This window comes from Pteropus medius, unplaced genomic scaffold (genome assembly GCF_902729225.1).
Source record: "Pteropus medius unplaced genomic scaffold, Ma_sr-lr_union100, whole genome shotgun sequence".
Taxonomy (NCBI): Eukaryota; Metazoa; Chordata; class Mammalia; order Chiroptera; family Pteropodidae; genus Pteropus; species Pteropus medius.
In genome coordinates, this window is record NW_024356411.1 from 27,122 (window position 1) to 45,040 (window position 17,919).

Sequence of the window (17,919 nt, forward strand, 5' to 3'; positions counted from 1 at the left end):
AGGAAAACCCAGCGGATCCCAGCTGATCCCATGGTGCGGTGTGCGTGTTCAGACCTGATCCCGGAATGGGGACCCCTGGGAATCGTGGGGCTGGGCTCCTGTCCCAGAGCTGTAGGCTCGGGGCTGGGCTGGCTTTTATCAGCAGAGGGGCCCTATTTGCATGTGCTCTGACTGTATAAGGAGTTCTGGGGTTGGGGACCCACAGATAGGGTAGAACCCAGAGCAGGTGTGCGTGTGTTGGGCCCGTGGTGGCAATGAGGACATTTTGTAAAATATGCCTTTTATTGTGACATGTGTTACTTAAACACTTAGCAGCATCATCTTATTGCATTTTACTCATGCACGTAAGTCATGTGACATGATATCATTTACTGCATCACAGGTGAACAAGGCCAAACAGGACCACAAAGAGCTTGGTGGTGTCAAGCTTACACGTGTATGAGTGAACTCGTTTGACTGGACCTGTACGCTCCCCACTGCACCCCACTGCTCCCCTGGGCCACCTCCAGGACAGAGTGGACGTGCCCAGTGAGGTGCAGTTCTCCTTCCTGCATGAGCGCGTGTGGGATTTGCTGCCTTCTAGTGCTAACGGAGAGCACGTGCGAGAACCAGGGTCACAGGTGTATTGCAGGCGTCTGTCCCATCTGAGAGTCACTCTCTGTGCCTCTAACTTTCTTTGTCCACTGGTAACGGCACTTGTACGGTAGCCGTCTTGCTGTGGTAGAGCTCTGTCAGCCACAGCCACGCCAGGATGGTGTGTACAGTTGGAAGCGCACGCACATACATGATGTCCATGTTACATCCTCAGCATCATAATTGGAAATGCAGCGTGTGGTGTGACGCGGGCTCGCACGGGTCAGTGCTGAGTCTCCTTCCTATGAGTGCATCTGTGCCGTGTGAGTCTGCGCACCTGCTGAGGGGTGTTGGAGTGTCCCTCGTGTCTGGGCTCTACGAGGAAAGCCAATGCTCAGCCTGTAGAAGGAGAGACCTGAGAAAATGTTATTCTTCTTATGACACGCAGCCACAGTGACAAGCAAGCTGCACTAAGTGCTAAGCAGTAAATTCTCTTCAACATATTAGCTATGTGACATCAAGATGCTGCACCCCGAGGGCTGGATACTCAGGTACCCCAGAAATATATGAGATCATAATCTGTCTGCCCTTGTGATAGGTGTCCAGAGGGCACAGCCCTAGAAAGAACAAAAGTTCAACTAGAAACAGTTAATCATTCAAAAATCCAGTGTCTTAAATGTCTGGGAGCACTTCCCCCAGTGAGAGCACAGAAGGCTGTGTGTGAACCAGGAAGCGAGACCTCAAGATGCTGAATCTGTGGTTGTCTTTACCATGGATTCTCTCCCCCAGGACTGTGTGAAGTTAATTCCAGTTGTCTCTCTCAGCCGCTCATCTCTGTTACTTTTTTATAGCAGCTCACATGGACTATAATTCGGTAAAGAGAAATGGGGTGCTGCTGTAAGAGATACGTGAAAATGAAACACTGCTTTGGAATCGGGCTGGGCAAAGATGCTGGAACGGTGCTGAGATGCGTGTTAGAAGAATCCTCCATGCTGTGGACGGGTCTTTAGAAGAGGATCTGGGGGGAGCTCAGAGAGGAAGAGGGAGCCGGGGAGCAGCCTCAGTCTTCGTGGAGGAAACCTCAGCCGTCCTGAGCAGACGCAGAAATGTGGGTGACGACGGCCATCGTGACGGGTGCTCGGATGGAGCCGGAAATGTCTTATTGGAAGCTGGAGGGAGGCGGTTCTTGTTATGGACGGTGGAGAACTTGTGTGACGTGTTTCTCCTGCTCTTCTGTGGAAGGTAGAATGAGGAGAAGGGAAGTGGACACTCAGCTGAGGCTCTTTCAACGCCTAGGGAGGCAGGTCAGGCTCCGCCCCCTGACGACTCGTGGTGAAGGACAGCAGAGATGAGGCTAAACTGTTTGCAGCCGTACGTTTGATCCTTTACATCCGCCACTATAACAACCACAACCACATTTTCTGACAAAAAAACAGCACAGTGCAATGGTCCTAAGGAAGTTGTCACCTCCACATAGAGGGCGCCCCATGGGTCAGGTCCAGCTGCTGTTCCGCGAATCTTAACACCTGGCTAGTGCTGGGTACACACACCTGAGAGCCTCTGCAGCCTGGAATTGGAACAGCAGGGACACTGGGGAGGCCCACTACTGGGTGATGTGGACGTCCCTGGAGTGAAACTTTGGAGGGACGACATGCTGGACCCTCCTCCCACGGCAGAGCGACTCAGGAACGTCACCATCAGCTCTCCCTCTGCCTGCTCTCGGGGTCGGACTTGCACTGGGGCCTGACACGTCTGCAGCCTCCCTGAGCCCTCAGCATTTTCTCTACAAGTGTGGAGGTTTCATAACAAAATACGAGTGAATGTTCCAACGAAAGTCATCTGTCGCCGAAGCTGCTTCTCATAATGCCTTGACCACACCCCTTCTGTAAATGTCCTTGATAAAATGAACCTGCTTCTTCTGAAAACATAGAATGCTACATGAAACGGTCAGTTCCCTGTGAAAACATGGCTGGCCTCCTCTCTCCGTGTTTTTCAGTCCCCACTAATCCAGTTGTTGCTCTCAGGTATTCTCCATGTTTGTTAAAATCTGTAACCCATGTATTCTAAGTCAAAATTTATCATAAATAACCTGATCTGGGCTGACCCAAACACACCGAATGGCATGGATTTCCATGGTGGACAGCGGCTTCAGGTTTTGCGGACACTTCCAGTATGGCCCTCCCTATGAATTTCCCAAAAACTTTGTCCTGCCGAGTCTGTTTCCACAATTGATGGCACCAGGATCATACAGCACATCCGAGGGTCCGATCTGCAGGTCCCCCCTAATCCCCACCTGAAGGCCATGACTCAGGAATAGTTGGAGCTGCACCAGGTGTGTTCTCTATAGCATCTAACTTTGACCAGAGAACTTATCCACTTGGCTATGGATAGTCGTTCGCCTTCCCAATGTGTCCACACTGAGGACGACAGGGCTGTGCAGTGCAGTGAGGAGGGGGAAAGTCCCATCTGCCTCTGCTAATGTGCCTGAAGGTACCAACCTGAGCTCCAGGTAAAGTTCCTGACTTGCAACATTCCTTCTATACAAGCCTTTTACATGAGCTGATTGCTTGAATTGAGCTCAGACGGTTTTAAAGCAGCTGGAATTGTTATGGTTGCAAGTGGTAACATTGGTCGAAGGGTGGGAGCTGCTAAGGGCTACCAATGGTTACAAATTGTTACAGGAAGCGGGAGCTGCTGGGGGACAAACAGTTCCATTTGCCCAGCAAAGAGCAAGTAGGGCAAAGTGCAAGTGAGCTCTGCAGTGAGCTCGTGCACCTGTGAGCATATTTACAGAAGCAGAACACAGAGCTGTTGGCCTTTTGTTGAAAATTCCTCTACTTTTCCTCTTCAAGATGACTGGTATGGCTACAGGAGTTGGCATAGAAAGGGATCTGGGGAAATAGAGTTTATCACACTCACGGGTCCTAGAGACGGGTGGTTATGATGCCACCAGGGTCTCATGGAACACACCAGTGTGTTCAGGAAGCAGCAGACAGGGGGTCAGAGGGGACCTTAGGACCTGGGATTTACTGGGTTTTTCTTGGGTAGGGAAGAGCAGGATGGGCAACCAGCTTAGGGCTGATTATTTTATTGGCCTGAAGCTGGAGGGGCTTCTCCAGTTGCCTGGCACCCGGGCCAGGAATACTGAAGGCAGAGGATATTGCATCCTGGGGTGTGTGGGCAGACAGAGGTGGTGTCCCCTGGTGGGCTTCTTTGCATGTGAAAGGCATGTGCCAAGCCAGGCCCTGTGCTGACTCTAAGGATTGGGTTCCCGTGAACAGAAGTCTGTCCACATCCAGAAAGGGTTATAAAGATGTTAAAACATCATAATGTCGAGAAGCTAATAAAATGCATAAACATACAATTCAGACAATGACCTTAGGCTTTCTCTACAGCAGCACCTTGTCATAGTCTGTCCCCATTTCATACGGGAAAAGAGTTGTGTCCTTCGTCCTCCACCGTGAACCATGGGGACAGACCTGGGACACACAGTCGTCCCTCAGGAGCTCCTCGATTGCCCTTGACCACATCATGTGTGAGAACCCGCTTCCTCCCTAACTCTGGGTTCATCTCCCCCACTGCGTTTCAGCTGAGGCTGAAGCTTTGATGTGGGTCAGGGGGCTGTACCCTCAGTGCTGAATGGGGATTCCTATAGACTACTGGTCTGGGGTGTGAATATTTCTTCCCTCTACATGATTCTCTTCTGTTAGATAAAGAGGATCCATCTGTCTTTATCAAAGACACAATGTGGGTGCACTAGAGAGGCTCACTTCTCTCTGTAAACCTAAACAGGTGAATGGCCCACAGGGTAGAGCGATCAACACTTGTTTGGTTGGATTGTGGTGCTGGGCCACCCCATGAGGCCTGGACAGAGAAATGCTCTTCTGGGTAAAGAGGAGGCCACGTCTGTGGGAAGCTCAAAGTGCTCCTTTCTCTACAGACCAGGAACCAGAGAGAAGTCCAAACACACGGGGTCCCTCACCTGAACCCTCATCACTCTAGTCACAGCACCTGTAGCTACCTTCTTACTGGGAGCATTCCTGGATATGGGGATGATTTAGGCAAAGACTGTGATGGAGTCTGAAGGCACAACAGCAGACCGACTGTGCAATGCCAGGGCCCAGTGCAGATTCATAGGAGGGGACCCATGTCAAAAATTAAGAATGAAGTGACAGTCAGGGCTCAGCGTGCACTTCTGAGTAATGCACGATTCCTGTTCTGTGTCTCCTCACTCAATGGCTGGACAACGACTCCGGCATCTCCATCCTGATTCTGAACAAGAAAGCGTCTTTTCACTCTGTTTGTAAACTGGGCTCATGCCACCAGAGATCCTGTTCAGGACTGTGGAATGATGGGTGCCCTGTGTTCCTACCCCCATGGGGAATCCTTTCTGAGTGATGGGCCCATGTGGGGACAGCACGTACCTGTGGGGGGCAGAGAGCCTGAGCTCAGCACACAGGAGCCTGGACTGTGCTGTGTCTCTCTCTGTGAAGAATGTTTCCCAGCCACAGTGAGGACGAAGCCCTCAGGCGATCTCTGTCAGGAAATAAAACAGGACACACAGAAGGTGGTGAAAGAAGGTCCCTAATCACCAGTCATGTGTCATCTGCGAAAGAACGTTCACTTCTTCATTTATTGTATCTACTAAGACTATTTAAACTAGAGCCACCAGGAGAAACAAGAATTGTCCCTGAGGCAGCTGAGAACATTGTGAGGAAATTATTTCTCCCAGTAGGTTAGAACAGGTGCAGAGGAGGGCGTCTTCAGGGGGCGCGATGTTAGGGAACAGAGGAAACTGCAGACATGGACAGGGCACCCCTCACTCTCCAGCTGCTCTCTCTGTGCACGTTGCAGGGTGACCTCTCTCCTCATTAGTCCGATCACTCCTCGCACTTCCTCAGAGCTCCTGTCCTGAGTGTGCCCTGCAGCCCAGCCCTCCTGACTCCCTCAGGGAGCGTTGTGTCTGGACCCCCACTGATGTCCCCTCACTGCTTCTTGCACAGTCTCACACCAGTGTGTCCTCAGTGGTCATGGAGTTCAGTTGCAGGGAGAACTGGTCTGTGGATGTGTCTCTGGAGATGGAGATGTGTCTCGTAAGGGTCAGGCTGTCGTAAGTGTTCCCACGGTAACGCATGTCCCCAATCCCTTCCGGCCCCTTCCATGGGGTCTGGTAGATGCAGCTCTAGCAATGACCACAGACTGCGTTAGAGAATCCAGACACAGCACAGGTGAGTGAGTGGGTCTGCGAGGGCTTCACCTGTCCTAGGCCCGACTCTTGAAGATGCATCTTGGACAGGACACGTGGGGACAAGGAGAATCAGTCCTGTCAGTCACATACTGTCACAGGAATCCCACAGTCCCTTGTCTGACATTTGAGACACTTACTTTGGGGGGCTGTCACCAGGCACAGGAGAAGGCTCCACATTCTCATCTTCGCCGTGACGACAGTTGCTTCCCAAGAGACCTGAGCCCTGTGTGGGGAGAGAGCAGTGAGCGTCCACAGCCCCATGCTGCAGGGGAGGGTCCTGTCTGGGCTCAGAGGGCATGACCTCACAGTGTTTCTAGGACAGGATTAAATGTCCGTGCCTTGATTCAGGATGCTCCCTCCGGGACACTCTATGCTTTTGGCTTTACCTCTTGATATAGAGAATTGGCCTCACTCAGCCCCAATTACTCTACAGGGAGTCCCCAAGCAAGGGCTTTACGTGACCCCGGAGAGCCCTTTACCTGGGGATGAGAGATGCATGACACAGACAGCACTCTCCTGAGTCCAGAATCTCTTGGGGACTTGCTGGATCATTTATATTCTTTAGGTTCCTCTAATGAAGGACACTTCTGAGAAACTCTACGGATACACACCATGTGGTCAATGCACACTCTACTTCCATTATTCAGTGAATTAGATGCATACACCAGATGTATGCTCAGAGGTGACCTTTGACCTGTTATTAGATGTAGGGATCTAATCTCACTATTGTAAGTAGCACCTGGACAGACATCACTAGACAGGAAATCACTGAATAAAGTCACGTCTCTCCCAGGAAGCTGCAATATGGAGAGCACAACAGGCAAGGGACCTGTTGGACCTCAGGTGAGGTCCCATTTTGAAAGGGCATCGGTCTCCTTAGCTGGACTCAAAAGGAGCACGTGCCACCTCACAGCAGGATCAGGAACTGTCACTCCTGAAACAGAAGCCAACCCACGAGAGTGCTCTGTCCCAGGGGAAGCTGCAGAGCAGGCAGGAGGAGACGCAGGAGTCCTGGCTTCCAGGATGCGCTGGGACACGAGGTCCACGATCATGTCTGGGAGACACTGGTCTCTGCGTGAGGACGTCTCGTAAGTGCTGCTGTCAGGAACCTGTACCTGTGCCGACATAACCAAGAAGGTGATGAACATCCTTCTGGTCAGTGAACCTGCTCACAGGTAGTTGAACCTGGGAGATTGCTATGTGTGAAATTTATGTCTCACCATTCGTTTCTTGAAGCCCTAACACACAATGTACTGTATGGGAGAAGAATTCTTAGGAAGTTTTAGAGTTAAATGAGGTTAAGTTTAAATGTTTGTCTGTATAAGAAAATGAATGGAAAGAGCGATATTGCTCATTTTCTCCAGCACATGAGATTGCAGTGAGAAGTCAGCTGTCTCCCCGCAGAAATGCTTTCTCTCCAGGAATCGATGTCTCTGCACAGTGACCTCGACTTCCTGTCCACACAATGCGAGACAATATATTTCTGTCATTTAAGCCGCCCAGTCGTTGGTAGTTTGATGGCACCTTGAGCACATGAGACAGACTGTGTTTCTGAGATGTGGGTGCTGCTTGAATGAGCACCCAAGAAGGTGTAAGTGGACGTGAAACTAGGTGATGGGTAGGAGGTGGGAGACTTTTAAGTGTCTGACAGAAAATTCCAAGCTTGCTGAGAGGGGTGTTAGAGGTGATTGTGTGGAGAGCTCAGAGAGAGGACGGGAGAGCTGTGGAGGAAGCTCCCACACCCTGGGAGAAGTGAACACAGTCACGAGGACAGCGGTGGTTGGAGTGTGGACATTGGGAGCCGTTCTGACAAGATGTCCATGGAAATGAGAACAGGTCACAGGTTCTGGAGTACATGTGACCTTGTCACAAAGTGTCAAAGCGAGGGCGTGGCCATGTTTTGGTGTGAAGCTGAGGTAGAGCTGTGAGCAATGAAAGTGCATATGTTAGCTGCAGACATTACTAAGCTAAGGGCAGGAGTGGTTGGTTCTTCCTGCTGATTCTAGTAAAATATGATAGGATGGTGATGGATCAAATACAGCTGTATGAATCAAGTGCACATCAGAAGTTTGAATTGTGAAATAGGCCAGTCCATCCATAAGTCAATATTGTGGATTATAATCTGGAGAGGGCAGAAAAGGTGATGCTAAAAATGATTTTATTAAGAAAACCAATGGTATCACTTATATGAGGGATATAAGCCTAAAAGCTACAAATGAAGAGGACAAACAAACAGAGACTCATGGACGTGGACAATGGACTAGTGGTTACCAGAGGGGAGGGGGAGAGGGAAATAAAAAATAAATGTAAAAAATGATTAAATAAAATAATATCAATCAATCAATCAATCTGGGGCCTGACCAGCGGGTCTCATCTGCCATCTCAGCGTCATCCAGGAAGGGAGGTGCGATGAGTCCGGCAGAAGCGATGCCTCTTTGAAATGAAGGGGAGAAGAAGGTGGGATGAAGGGAGATGTCAGAATTCACGGATTTCACAAAACAGGATCATAACCCACACTGGCGGTGAAGATGCAGTATTTTTAAGAAAAGGGATGAATGGCCTTGGAGGAGACTCAGAGAGGATCAGGGATGACTCTTTGATTTCCAGATCTGGGCCATCACCTCCGTGTAACAGGTGACACGGCCTCCGATCAAAGCTTTTGGATCGTCCACCACCTGGCAGTGACAGGGGTGTGACTGCCACCCAGCAGAGTCACAGAGAGTCCAGATGGTGAGACAGCACCTCAGTGTGTCCGGGAGGTGTGACCCGCAAACACCGGGTACAGTGTCCAGGCATCCAGACAAAGAAGATGGTCTCCAACCTACCGTCCCATGGCACTTGCCTCGCCAGCGTTTGGGCCAGCTTGGCGCCGTTCCTTCCTTCCCTCTCTCCTCTTTAATCATCATAGAGTGGGGTTTCCACCCTATGCCAGCCCCTCCATCATATTTTGGAAGCACATAAGTCATCAGGTTTTATAGGTTTACAGTCGGAGAGGACTTAATCTCTTTTTGAATCATATTTCAAGTTCCACCAATAACTAATGAGATGATACCTAGATGAGACTTTGGACCTAAGATTTAGAGTTGGAGCTGTAACTAGTACTATATTTGGGAAAGTTGGGTTAGAGTTAATGTATTTTTCATGAGAGAAAGACATGACTTTTGGGGTCCACTGGTGGAATATTATGAACTGAGTTCGGTTATTCAAATTTCATGCCTTGGAGTCTGAATTCCCAGTGATGGTGTTTAAATAGGGCATTGAGGAAACTTGAAAGGCTAAGTGAGGTCACGGTGTGGTGCTCCAACCCCATTTGGACTTGAGCTTTGTGTAAAGAAGGAGACATGACAAGTGACCAGCATATCCAATGTGTTCCCTGGCCCCTGGCTCACCATGGCCACAATGAGGTGTTTAGATTGTGCTCTGTGTACGTTGGTCCATCAAGATATTTTCTTTCATCAGGTTTCTGAGTTCTTAGTGGTGTCCATGGGTCAGCAGCTAGCTGTGCCCCCACCTGACATGGACCTGTCCTTCAAAAGTGTCTGTATGATCTTGAATCATAAGTGCGCATGACATGTAGGGTGAGCATGTCACTTTAGACCCCCCTGGGGGGGTCCAGAAACAGAAAGACGTGTAAGAGGGACAATAGGAGAGGAAGTGGGGACAGGTGAATGCCACGTATGTACATAATCCCTTCTCTGTGACCGGCCTGGGTAGAGACGTAGAGATTGAGCTGAGCTCTAGCCCCATGGAGCTCACGGCGTAGGACAGACTTAGTGAAATCGGACAGTAGATGACACTTGGTTCTGTGGGGATGGTAAGTGAAGAACTGGAGGGTCCTGTGTTGCAGGCAGGACAGAAACGGCATTGTGTAGAGTCCTGGGGGCTGATCCTTCCCCTGTGTCCATGTGTCCTGTCTGAAGGGAGGGCTCATGTGGAGACAGCGTGTTCCTGTGAGAGCAGAGAGCCTGAGCTCAACACACAGCAGCCTGCACTGGGCCGGGTCTCTTTGTGCAGGTATTTTCCTTTCACAGAGAAGAAGACAGCCCTCAGGATGGTCCCTCTGCTGAGACATGAAAACAGACACATAGAAAACTGGTGAAGGAAGGTCCCCAGCCACAGTGATATGTGATCTACAGACACACAGGGCAGGTTTTTAATTTAGCCTGCAGGGAGAACAGAAAAATTTACAGCCACGTCGAAAAAGTCAGCGTTGTTCCCGTGGGCAGCTGTGAACTTTGAGAGGAAATCGCTGTTCTCAACCAGACTCCCCCTCCCACCTCCCTGTGCACCTGCTGCTGGTCTGGTCTGTGTGTTCTGTGCTTTGTGTGTCCTGAGCGCCCCCTGGAGACCTGATCGGCCCCTGCAGTGCCCCCTCCTGTCTCTCTCAGGGAGGTTTGTGTCTGGGCTCACACTGAAGTCCCCTCACTGTGTCTCTCGCACAGTAATACACGGCCGTGTCCTCAGCCTTCAGGCTGCTCATTTGCAGATACAGCGTGTTCTTGGCGTTGTCTCTGGAGATGGTGAATCGGCCCTTCACGGAGGCAGCGTAGTATGTGCTGCTGCCATCATTACTAATTAATGAGACCCACTCCAGCCCCTTCCCCGGAACCTGGCGGACCCAGTGCATCCAGTAGCTACTGAAGGTGAATCCAGAGGCTGCACAGGAGAGTCGCAGAGACCCCCCGGGCCGCACCACGTCTCCCCCAGACTCCACCAGCTGCACCTCACACTGGACACCTGTGAACACAGACATGTCAGGGTCAGGAAAATGTCACACATCCCTGTTCCTCGCTCACACCCACTCACGTACTCAGTGTCCCTTGTTCCCCATCAGTCACCTCGTAAAACAGCGATGAGGAAAACCCAGCGGATCCCAGCTGATCCCATGGTGCGTCGTGCGTGTTCAGACCTGATCCTGGAATGGGGACTCCTGGGAATCGTGGGGCTGGCTCCTGTCTCAAGCTGCAGGCTCGGGGCTGGACTGGCTTTTATCAGCAGAGGGGCCCTATTTGCATGTGCTCTGACTGTATAAAGAGCTCTGGGGTTGGGGACCCACAGAGAGGGTAGAACCCAGATCAGGTGTGCGTGTGTTTGGGCCCGTGGTGGCAATGAGGACATTTTGAAAAATATGCCTTTTATTGTGACATGTGTTACTTAAACACTTAGCACCATCATCTTATTGTGTTTTACTCATGCACGTAAGTCATGTGATGTGATATCATTTACCTGCATCACAGGTGAACAAGGCCAAACAGGACCACAGATCTTGCTGGTGTCGAGAGCTCACGTGTGTAAGAGTGAACTCATGTGTCTGGCCTGCACGCTCCGCACTGCACCCCACTGCTCCCCTGGGCCACCTCCAGGACAGAGTGGACATGCCCAGTGAGGTGCAGTTCTCCGTCCTGCATGAGCGCGTGTGGGATTTGCTGCCTTCTAGTGCTAACGGAGAGCACGTGCGAGAACCAGGGTCACAGGTGTATTGCAGGCGCCTGCCCCATCTGAATGTCACTCTCTGTGCCTCTAACTTTCTCTGTCCACTGATAACTGCACTTGGACGGTAGCCGTCTTGCTGTGGTAGAGCTCTGTCAGCCACAGCCACGCCAGGATGACGTGTACAGTTGGAATCGCACACACATACATGATGTCCATGTTACATCCTCAGCATCATAATTGGAAGTGCAGTGTGTGGTGTGACGCGGGCTCGCACGGGTGAGTGCTGAGTCTCCTTCCGATGAGTGCGTCTGTGCCGTGTGATTCCGCACACCTGCTTAGGGGTGTTGCTGTGTCCCTCGTGTCTGGGCTCTACGAGGAAAGCCAATGCTCAGCCTGTAGAAGGAGAGACCTGAGAAAATGTTATTCTTCTTATGACACGCAGCCACAGTGACAAGCAAGCTGCACTAAGTGCTAAGCAGTAAATTCTCTTCAACATATCAGCTCTGTGACATCATAGATGCTGCACCCCGAGGGCTGGATACTCAGGTGCCCCAGAAAAATATGAGATCATAATCTGTCTGCCCTTGTGATAGGTGTCCAGAGGGCACAGCCCTAGAAAGAACAAAAGTTCAACTAGAAACAGTTAATCATTCAAAATGCCACTGTCTTAATTTCATGGAACACTTTCCCCAGTGAGGGCCCAGAAGGCCGTGTGAACCAGGAAGCGAGACCTCAAGATGCCGAGTCAGTTGGTGTCTTTATCATGGTCTTCTCACCCCTGGACTGTGTGAAGCAACTTCCAGTTGTCCTATAAGCCACTTCATCTCATGTTATTCTTTAATAGCAACTCACAAGGGCTATGAAATCGGTAAAGGGAGATGGGGGTGCTGCTGTAACAGATACATAAAAACTGGATGCTGCGTTGGAACCGGGCTGGGCAAAGATGCTGGAACGGTGCTGAGCTGCGTGTTAGAAGAAGCCTCCATGCTGTGGACGGGCCTTTAGAGGAGGGAGAGAGCTCAGAGAGGAAGAGGGAGCCGGGGAGCAGCCTCAGTCTTCGTGGAGGAAACCTCCGCCGTCCTGAGCAGACGCAGAAATGTGGGTGACGACGGCCATCGTGACGGGTGCTCAGATGGTCCCGGAATCTTCTTAGTGGAACCTGGAGGGAGACGGTTCTTGTTATGGACGGTGGGGAACTTGTGTGACGTGTTTCTCCTGCTGTTCTGTGGAAGGTAGAATGAGGAGAAGGGAATCGGACGCTCGGCTGAGGCTCTTTCTACGCCTAGGGAGGCAGGTCAGGCTCGGCGCCCTGACGACTCGTGGTGAAGGACAGCAGAGACGGGGCTAATCTGTTCAGAGGCCGTACGATTGATCCTTTACCTCTGCCATGATAACAAGCACCACCACTGCAGGCTCTCTCCTGGAGTCTGGCGGATCCGGCTTATGTAACGGTCACTGAAGGTCATTCCAAAGCCTTGGAGGACAGCCTCAGAGTTCCTCCAGGCTGTCTCAGGTCCCCCCCAGACTCCGCCAGCTGCACCTCAAACTGAGCACCTGCAGACAAGACAGACACATTGGACTTAGTAGAGTAGGCGTGCACACGCACACGCACGCACACACACACACACACATGCACACACAAGTCCCCAGTTCCTTCCATAATGTCACCATGTAAAGTAGTCACAACAAGAGCCCAGCTCAAGCCAAACTTCATGGCGCGTCCTTCGGGTTAACTCCTGGAGCAAATGGAAACTTCGGAGCCCAGGGTTGGGGCTGCGTCCTCAGAGCTGCAGGGCCGGGAAGGGGCTGATCTCATCAGTGCTCGGGTGCCTCATTTGCACGTCCCCCTCCTCTAAAGGACAGAGATGCAGGTCCCTGGGTGAAGGTCCTCCCTGCACTCAGAGGGACAAGCGTACTCTCGTGAAAGCGGGCTTTTTACAGTGGCCAGACTGTGCGTGCTGTAGAGTTATATTTGCATTGGTAAATGCTACCAGCAGTCATTTAAACAAGGTTAATTCAAAAAGATATTCCACACGCACAGTATTTGGTGTTATTCCAGCTCAGAATGGACTCTCCTTGTCCGAGCATCTGTGCACGGAGAGGTTAATGGCATCGTCAACGTCCCAGGGCTGGTGGCCGGGGGCACGGCGGGGGGTGCCTGTTTGTGTTTCCAGACACTGTTAGTGCCTGTCCTGCTTCTGTGCAGTGCGAGTCCATCAGAGCAGTGGGGGACGTGGGGACGAGGAGACACACACTCAGCGCAGCCCACCTGCCCCGGACAAACTCTTCGCTTGGCCATCTGCTCTTCTCGCTTATTATTTTAACAGGTGTTAAGGGGAATAAGTCGACAGACTCTATTTGTTGATGTTTGACGCTGACACATTGAGGGTCATCCCTCTGTCTCCCCCATCGGCCCCCACACGGGAACTCTGATTCCAAAGTGTGGGTTCTCTCTTGTTTGATGCAGGTGGGAGACTGAGACCACACAAGCCCTCCTGTGAGCAGGACCCTCCCCAAGCCCTGTCACCGAACCGCAACAAAAGCCCCAAACAAGGCTCCTTTCCCTGCTCCATCAGCCCTTTCTGAATTGCCGAAAGCCGGATCCACTCTCAACAGACACGTCAATAATGGCGGTGATAAAGCTTTTCATAGTCTGTGTGCGTGTGACATCTTCAGACTGGGCACCCACACCGAGCTGCTGGGGTCCCTGTGCTTCTGCACGGTGTAACTACTATTGGCATCATAAGCATGATGTCCAGGCAGTGACACCACCCAGACCTCGCCAAGGGCCTCGCTGCTCTGGTTTGGGTTTACGCGTTTCTGTTGCTCAGTGTCCCGCTCACTTGGTCCGCTGCTGCCGGGCGTGGACACGAGCTGTGTGCTGCCGCACCGTACCGTTGAGTCCAATAGAGCCGCTTTACAGATTTTGCTGGCTAATTGAAGAAGATTTGATGGTTAATTTGCATTTACACAATAGTGACTCTCTGCGTTCCGTGCATGCAAAAATGTTTTGCTCCTTTTACAACAAACACCAATGGTTCAGATACTTACGACGCAAACACAGAATCATGTAGGAAGAGAGGATATGACGGAAATGGTTCCATAGAGATGAAGCCCCAGGCCCTGACTGGCACCCTCTAACTTCCACTGCCACCTGTTTCTGAGGCTGCTCCCCGTGCACAGTGTGACCTGAGCACCAGCTGGTGTCCTGAGATACCCTGTGACCTGAGGGCCACACCCCCATCTCCCTCACGGAGATCTGTGACGGGGCTCACAGTGACACCCCTCACTGTATCTGTCGCACAGTAATACACGGCCGTGTCCTCAGCCCTCAGGCTGCTCATTTACAGATGCAGCGTGTTCTTGGCATTGTCTCTGGAGATGGTGAATCTGCCTTTCACAGAGTCAGCGTAGTATGTGCTGCCACCACCACTACTAATGGATGAGACCCACTCCAGCCCTTTCCCTGGAGACTGGCGGACCCAGCTCATGCCGCAGCTACTGAAGGTGAATCCGGAGGCCGCACAGGAGAGTCGCAGGGACCCCCTGGGCCGCACCACGTCTCCCCCAGACTCCACCAGCTGCACCTCACACTGGACACCTGCGAACACAGACACGTCAGGGTCAAGAAACGGTCACACATCCCTGTTCCAAACTCATATCTAGTCATGTACTCAGTGTCTCTGGTTCCCCATCAGTCACCTCGTAAAACAGCGAGGAAGAAAACCCAGCTGAGCCCAAACGCCATGGTGCGGCGTGCGTGTTCAGACCTGATCCCGGAATGGGGACCCCTGGGAATCGTGGGGCTGGGCTCCTGTCCCAGAGCTGCAGGCTCAGGGCTGGGCTGGCTTTGATCGGCAGAGGGGCCCTACTTACATGCCCTCATTCTATTGGCACAGCTTTGAGACTGGACGTGTGTATGAAAGGCAGTGCCCTGTGCAGGTGTGAGTGTCCTGGACACTTTGCTGGCTGAGACAGCGTCCCATGTATCATGACTTCTTAGTAAGTGATTGTGCTGGGACCATACTCAGCAAGGATTGTCTTCTATTTTTATATGTGCACAAAATACGTGATTTGGGTCCGTTTTCCCTTCCCTTGGCCGAAGCGAAGCTACACGCTGCCGCGCAGGAGAGCTGGGCACTGTGTCGGACAGCTCCCATCTGGGGAGAGTTAGCTCGCATGGCTGTCTCTGTGCCACCCCCTGGGCCCTGCTCCTATGAACCAGCTCCGGGGTAGAGTTGGGCATGCCCCATGGGATTTGTAGAAACCGCTTCCTATAGCTAAAGGTCGCTTTTTAGCATCGTAGTGTCTGTGTAAGATTGTATAGAGAAAGGAAGAAGAATTTTCGAGAGTCTCTGAAGGTTAAGCTGTCATCTATGTGTATACCAGTCTACTGGAACCATCCGTCCATTGTGTACTTGCAGTAGCCCTAATGGTGCATGTCTGACCATTGTAAACTGTAGAGCACAGCAGGATGCAGGCATCATTTGAATCTACAGGCCCGTTATTGCACCCGGAAGCAAGGAGCACAAGTGCGGACAGCCCCAACCACTTGTCCTCTACTGGCGTTCTTCCCAATGACCCTCTAGAGGGACCTGTATAAAGCCCAGCTGAAGCAGGCTTCTCCTGAAGAGACTGACAGGCAAGAGCCACCATCCTCGCAGGAACCAGGGACCCCATCAGTAGGGCGATGCTGTGGGGGACGGTGTTTAACATTAGTGAACCTGTGGGTGGATGGGAATATTTGGTGGGCTGCTAGAGTCTGCTTCATGCTTAAAACCTGTGGCCGTTCCATGGGAAAGACACTTTGTCATTCCAGGTTCATTAGACGTCTTGAGATACAATAACTTTCTTGCGTAATCTGAGCAACACCTGACACAGCCACAAGTGTTCACACCGGAACCAGGCAGAGGGAGATCAGACTCCAGGAGAAGAAAGAGGTCTATGACCAGAGATGTGAGGTGACGTCCTCGAGGTTGTGGGGATGGAGAACGGGCCCTGAGGCAGGATGGAAGGAGAAGCCGCTGCAGAGCCAGGAAAGACACAGAAACCTCTGTCAGAGGTTCTGGCTGCTGAAAGAGACCACCACATCCTGGGTAGCATGTGACCAACACTGTTGCACGACCCACAGTGCAGGAGGCGGAAATGCAAGGTCCGTGTGGCAGCAGGGTCACAACCGGTGAGTGTCCACTTCCTGCTTCATGTGTCCTTGATGTGTCCTCATGTGGGAAAGACATGCATGCTCTCTGGGGCCTCATTTAGAAAGGATCTAGTCCCCTTCATGGGGACTGTGCTCGCACCACCCAGCACCTCCCAGAGACCCCACCTCCTAACACTGTCCTCTGTGAGGTTAGTAATTCCACATGTAAATATGGGGAACACACGTGTTCAGACCACAGCACACCCCCAAGATTCTGGGCACATGTGTTCCTGCCAACACCTTGATGTCTGTCCAGGAGACTACTCAACCTAACTCCCCTCATCCAGAGACCAGGGAGGTGCATGTGTGCCCTCTGCAGAAGCAATGACAAATGACAGAGACCTGTGAGGAAATGCAGTCCCTGCATCTTCCTGCAGGACACCTGGACTCGTGACACCTTTCCCTGAGTGCCAGGTGTTCTCGTGAGTGTCATTTATAGTGACAGGTTTCCGTCTCTGTGTGAGGACGTCAGAGGACACTGTTCGCTTCCTTCCTCAGCCCCCCACACGGCTGCCCTCTCCCTCAGGGTTTCTGTCACTCTCAGGATGTGGGCTGTCACTCTGTGTGTCTCGCACAGTAATATGTGGCCGTGTCCTCAGGCCTCAGACTGCTCAGCTCCATGTAGGCTGTGCTGGTGGACTTGTCTGCGGTCATGGTGACTCTGCCCTTGAACTTCTGTGCGTAGTCCGTGCCACCATTATTAGGGTTAACGGGTCACATCCACTCAAGCCCTTGTCCTGGTACCTGTTGCACCCAGAGCATATAGTAGTCGGTGAAGGTGTATCCGGAAGCCTTGCAGGAGAACTTCACGGAGGCCCCAGGCTTCCTCACCTCGGCCCCAGACTGCATCAGCTGGACCTGGGCGTGGACACCTGTGGAGAGGAGACAGCAGTGGGTGCAGAGCTCTGACTGGCTCTGGTGCCCTCGTCAGCCCGGGGCTGGGCATCCCCTTACCTGTCGCCACTGCCACCAGGAGGAGGTCTCTCCAGTTCCAGTCCATGCTGAGGGTGGTGCTGTCAGGGCCTCTGTGGGGGAAGGCGTGATGGTGGGTGCTGTGAGGACAAAGACAGGTCCCTATTTAACCTAATGCATCTCGGCTCATTTGCATATTCATGAGGCAGAGTATTCATAGCTGAAGATTTGGCCCCACCTGAGAGAAGTTGATAACACAGAAACCTTGATCAATGAACATATGAATCCCAGGTACAAATGCTTGTTGTGCACATGTGTCCCTGTCAGGGGCCTGATCTCTGTGCAGACAGAGCTTTTCCCTCTGAGGAACGAGTCCAACAGGACGTCTCCTCACTGTGCACCTTCCTTGAATGACACGGGAGACTGGGTGCATTTGGACTCTGATATTAGACCTCGTATTCCTGCGTCAGATTGTCTCTTAAATGTCACACCGAGTAAAACACACCCTGCCACCAGCTCCCCACATTCAGATGTCTAGACGCCCTAGACCTGC

General features: G+C 51.9%; 2 gene segments (V, D, J or C); both read right to left on the reverse strand.

The window, feature by feature from the left end:
• Positions 1 to 17,492, reverse strand: part of LOC120602280 (immunoglobulin heavy variable 1-3-like) — a 35,320-nt gene extending 17,828 nt beyond the window's left edge. The window contains 1 exon segment of the V gene segment in view: positions 17,409 to 17,492. Coding sequence covers positions 17,409 to 17,454 — 46 coding nt within the window.
• Positions 14,559 to 15,002, reverse strand: LOC120602278 (immunoglobulin heavy variable 3-23-like). The segment is given in 2 exon segments: positions 14,559 to 14,855; positions 14,957 to 15,002. Coding segments are annotated over 2 exon segments (303 nt in total).
• Positions 17,493 to 17,919: the final 427 nt, after the last annotated feature.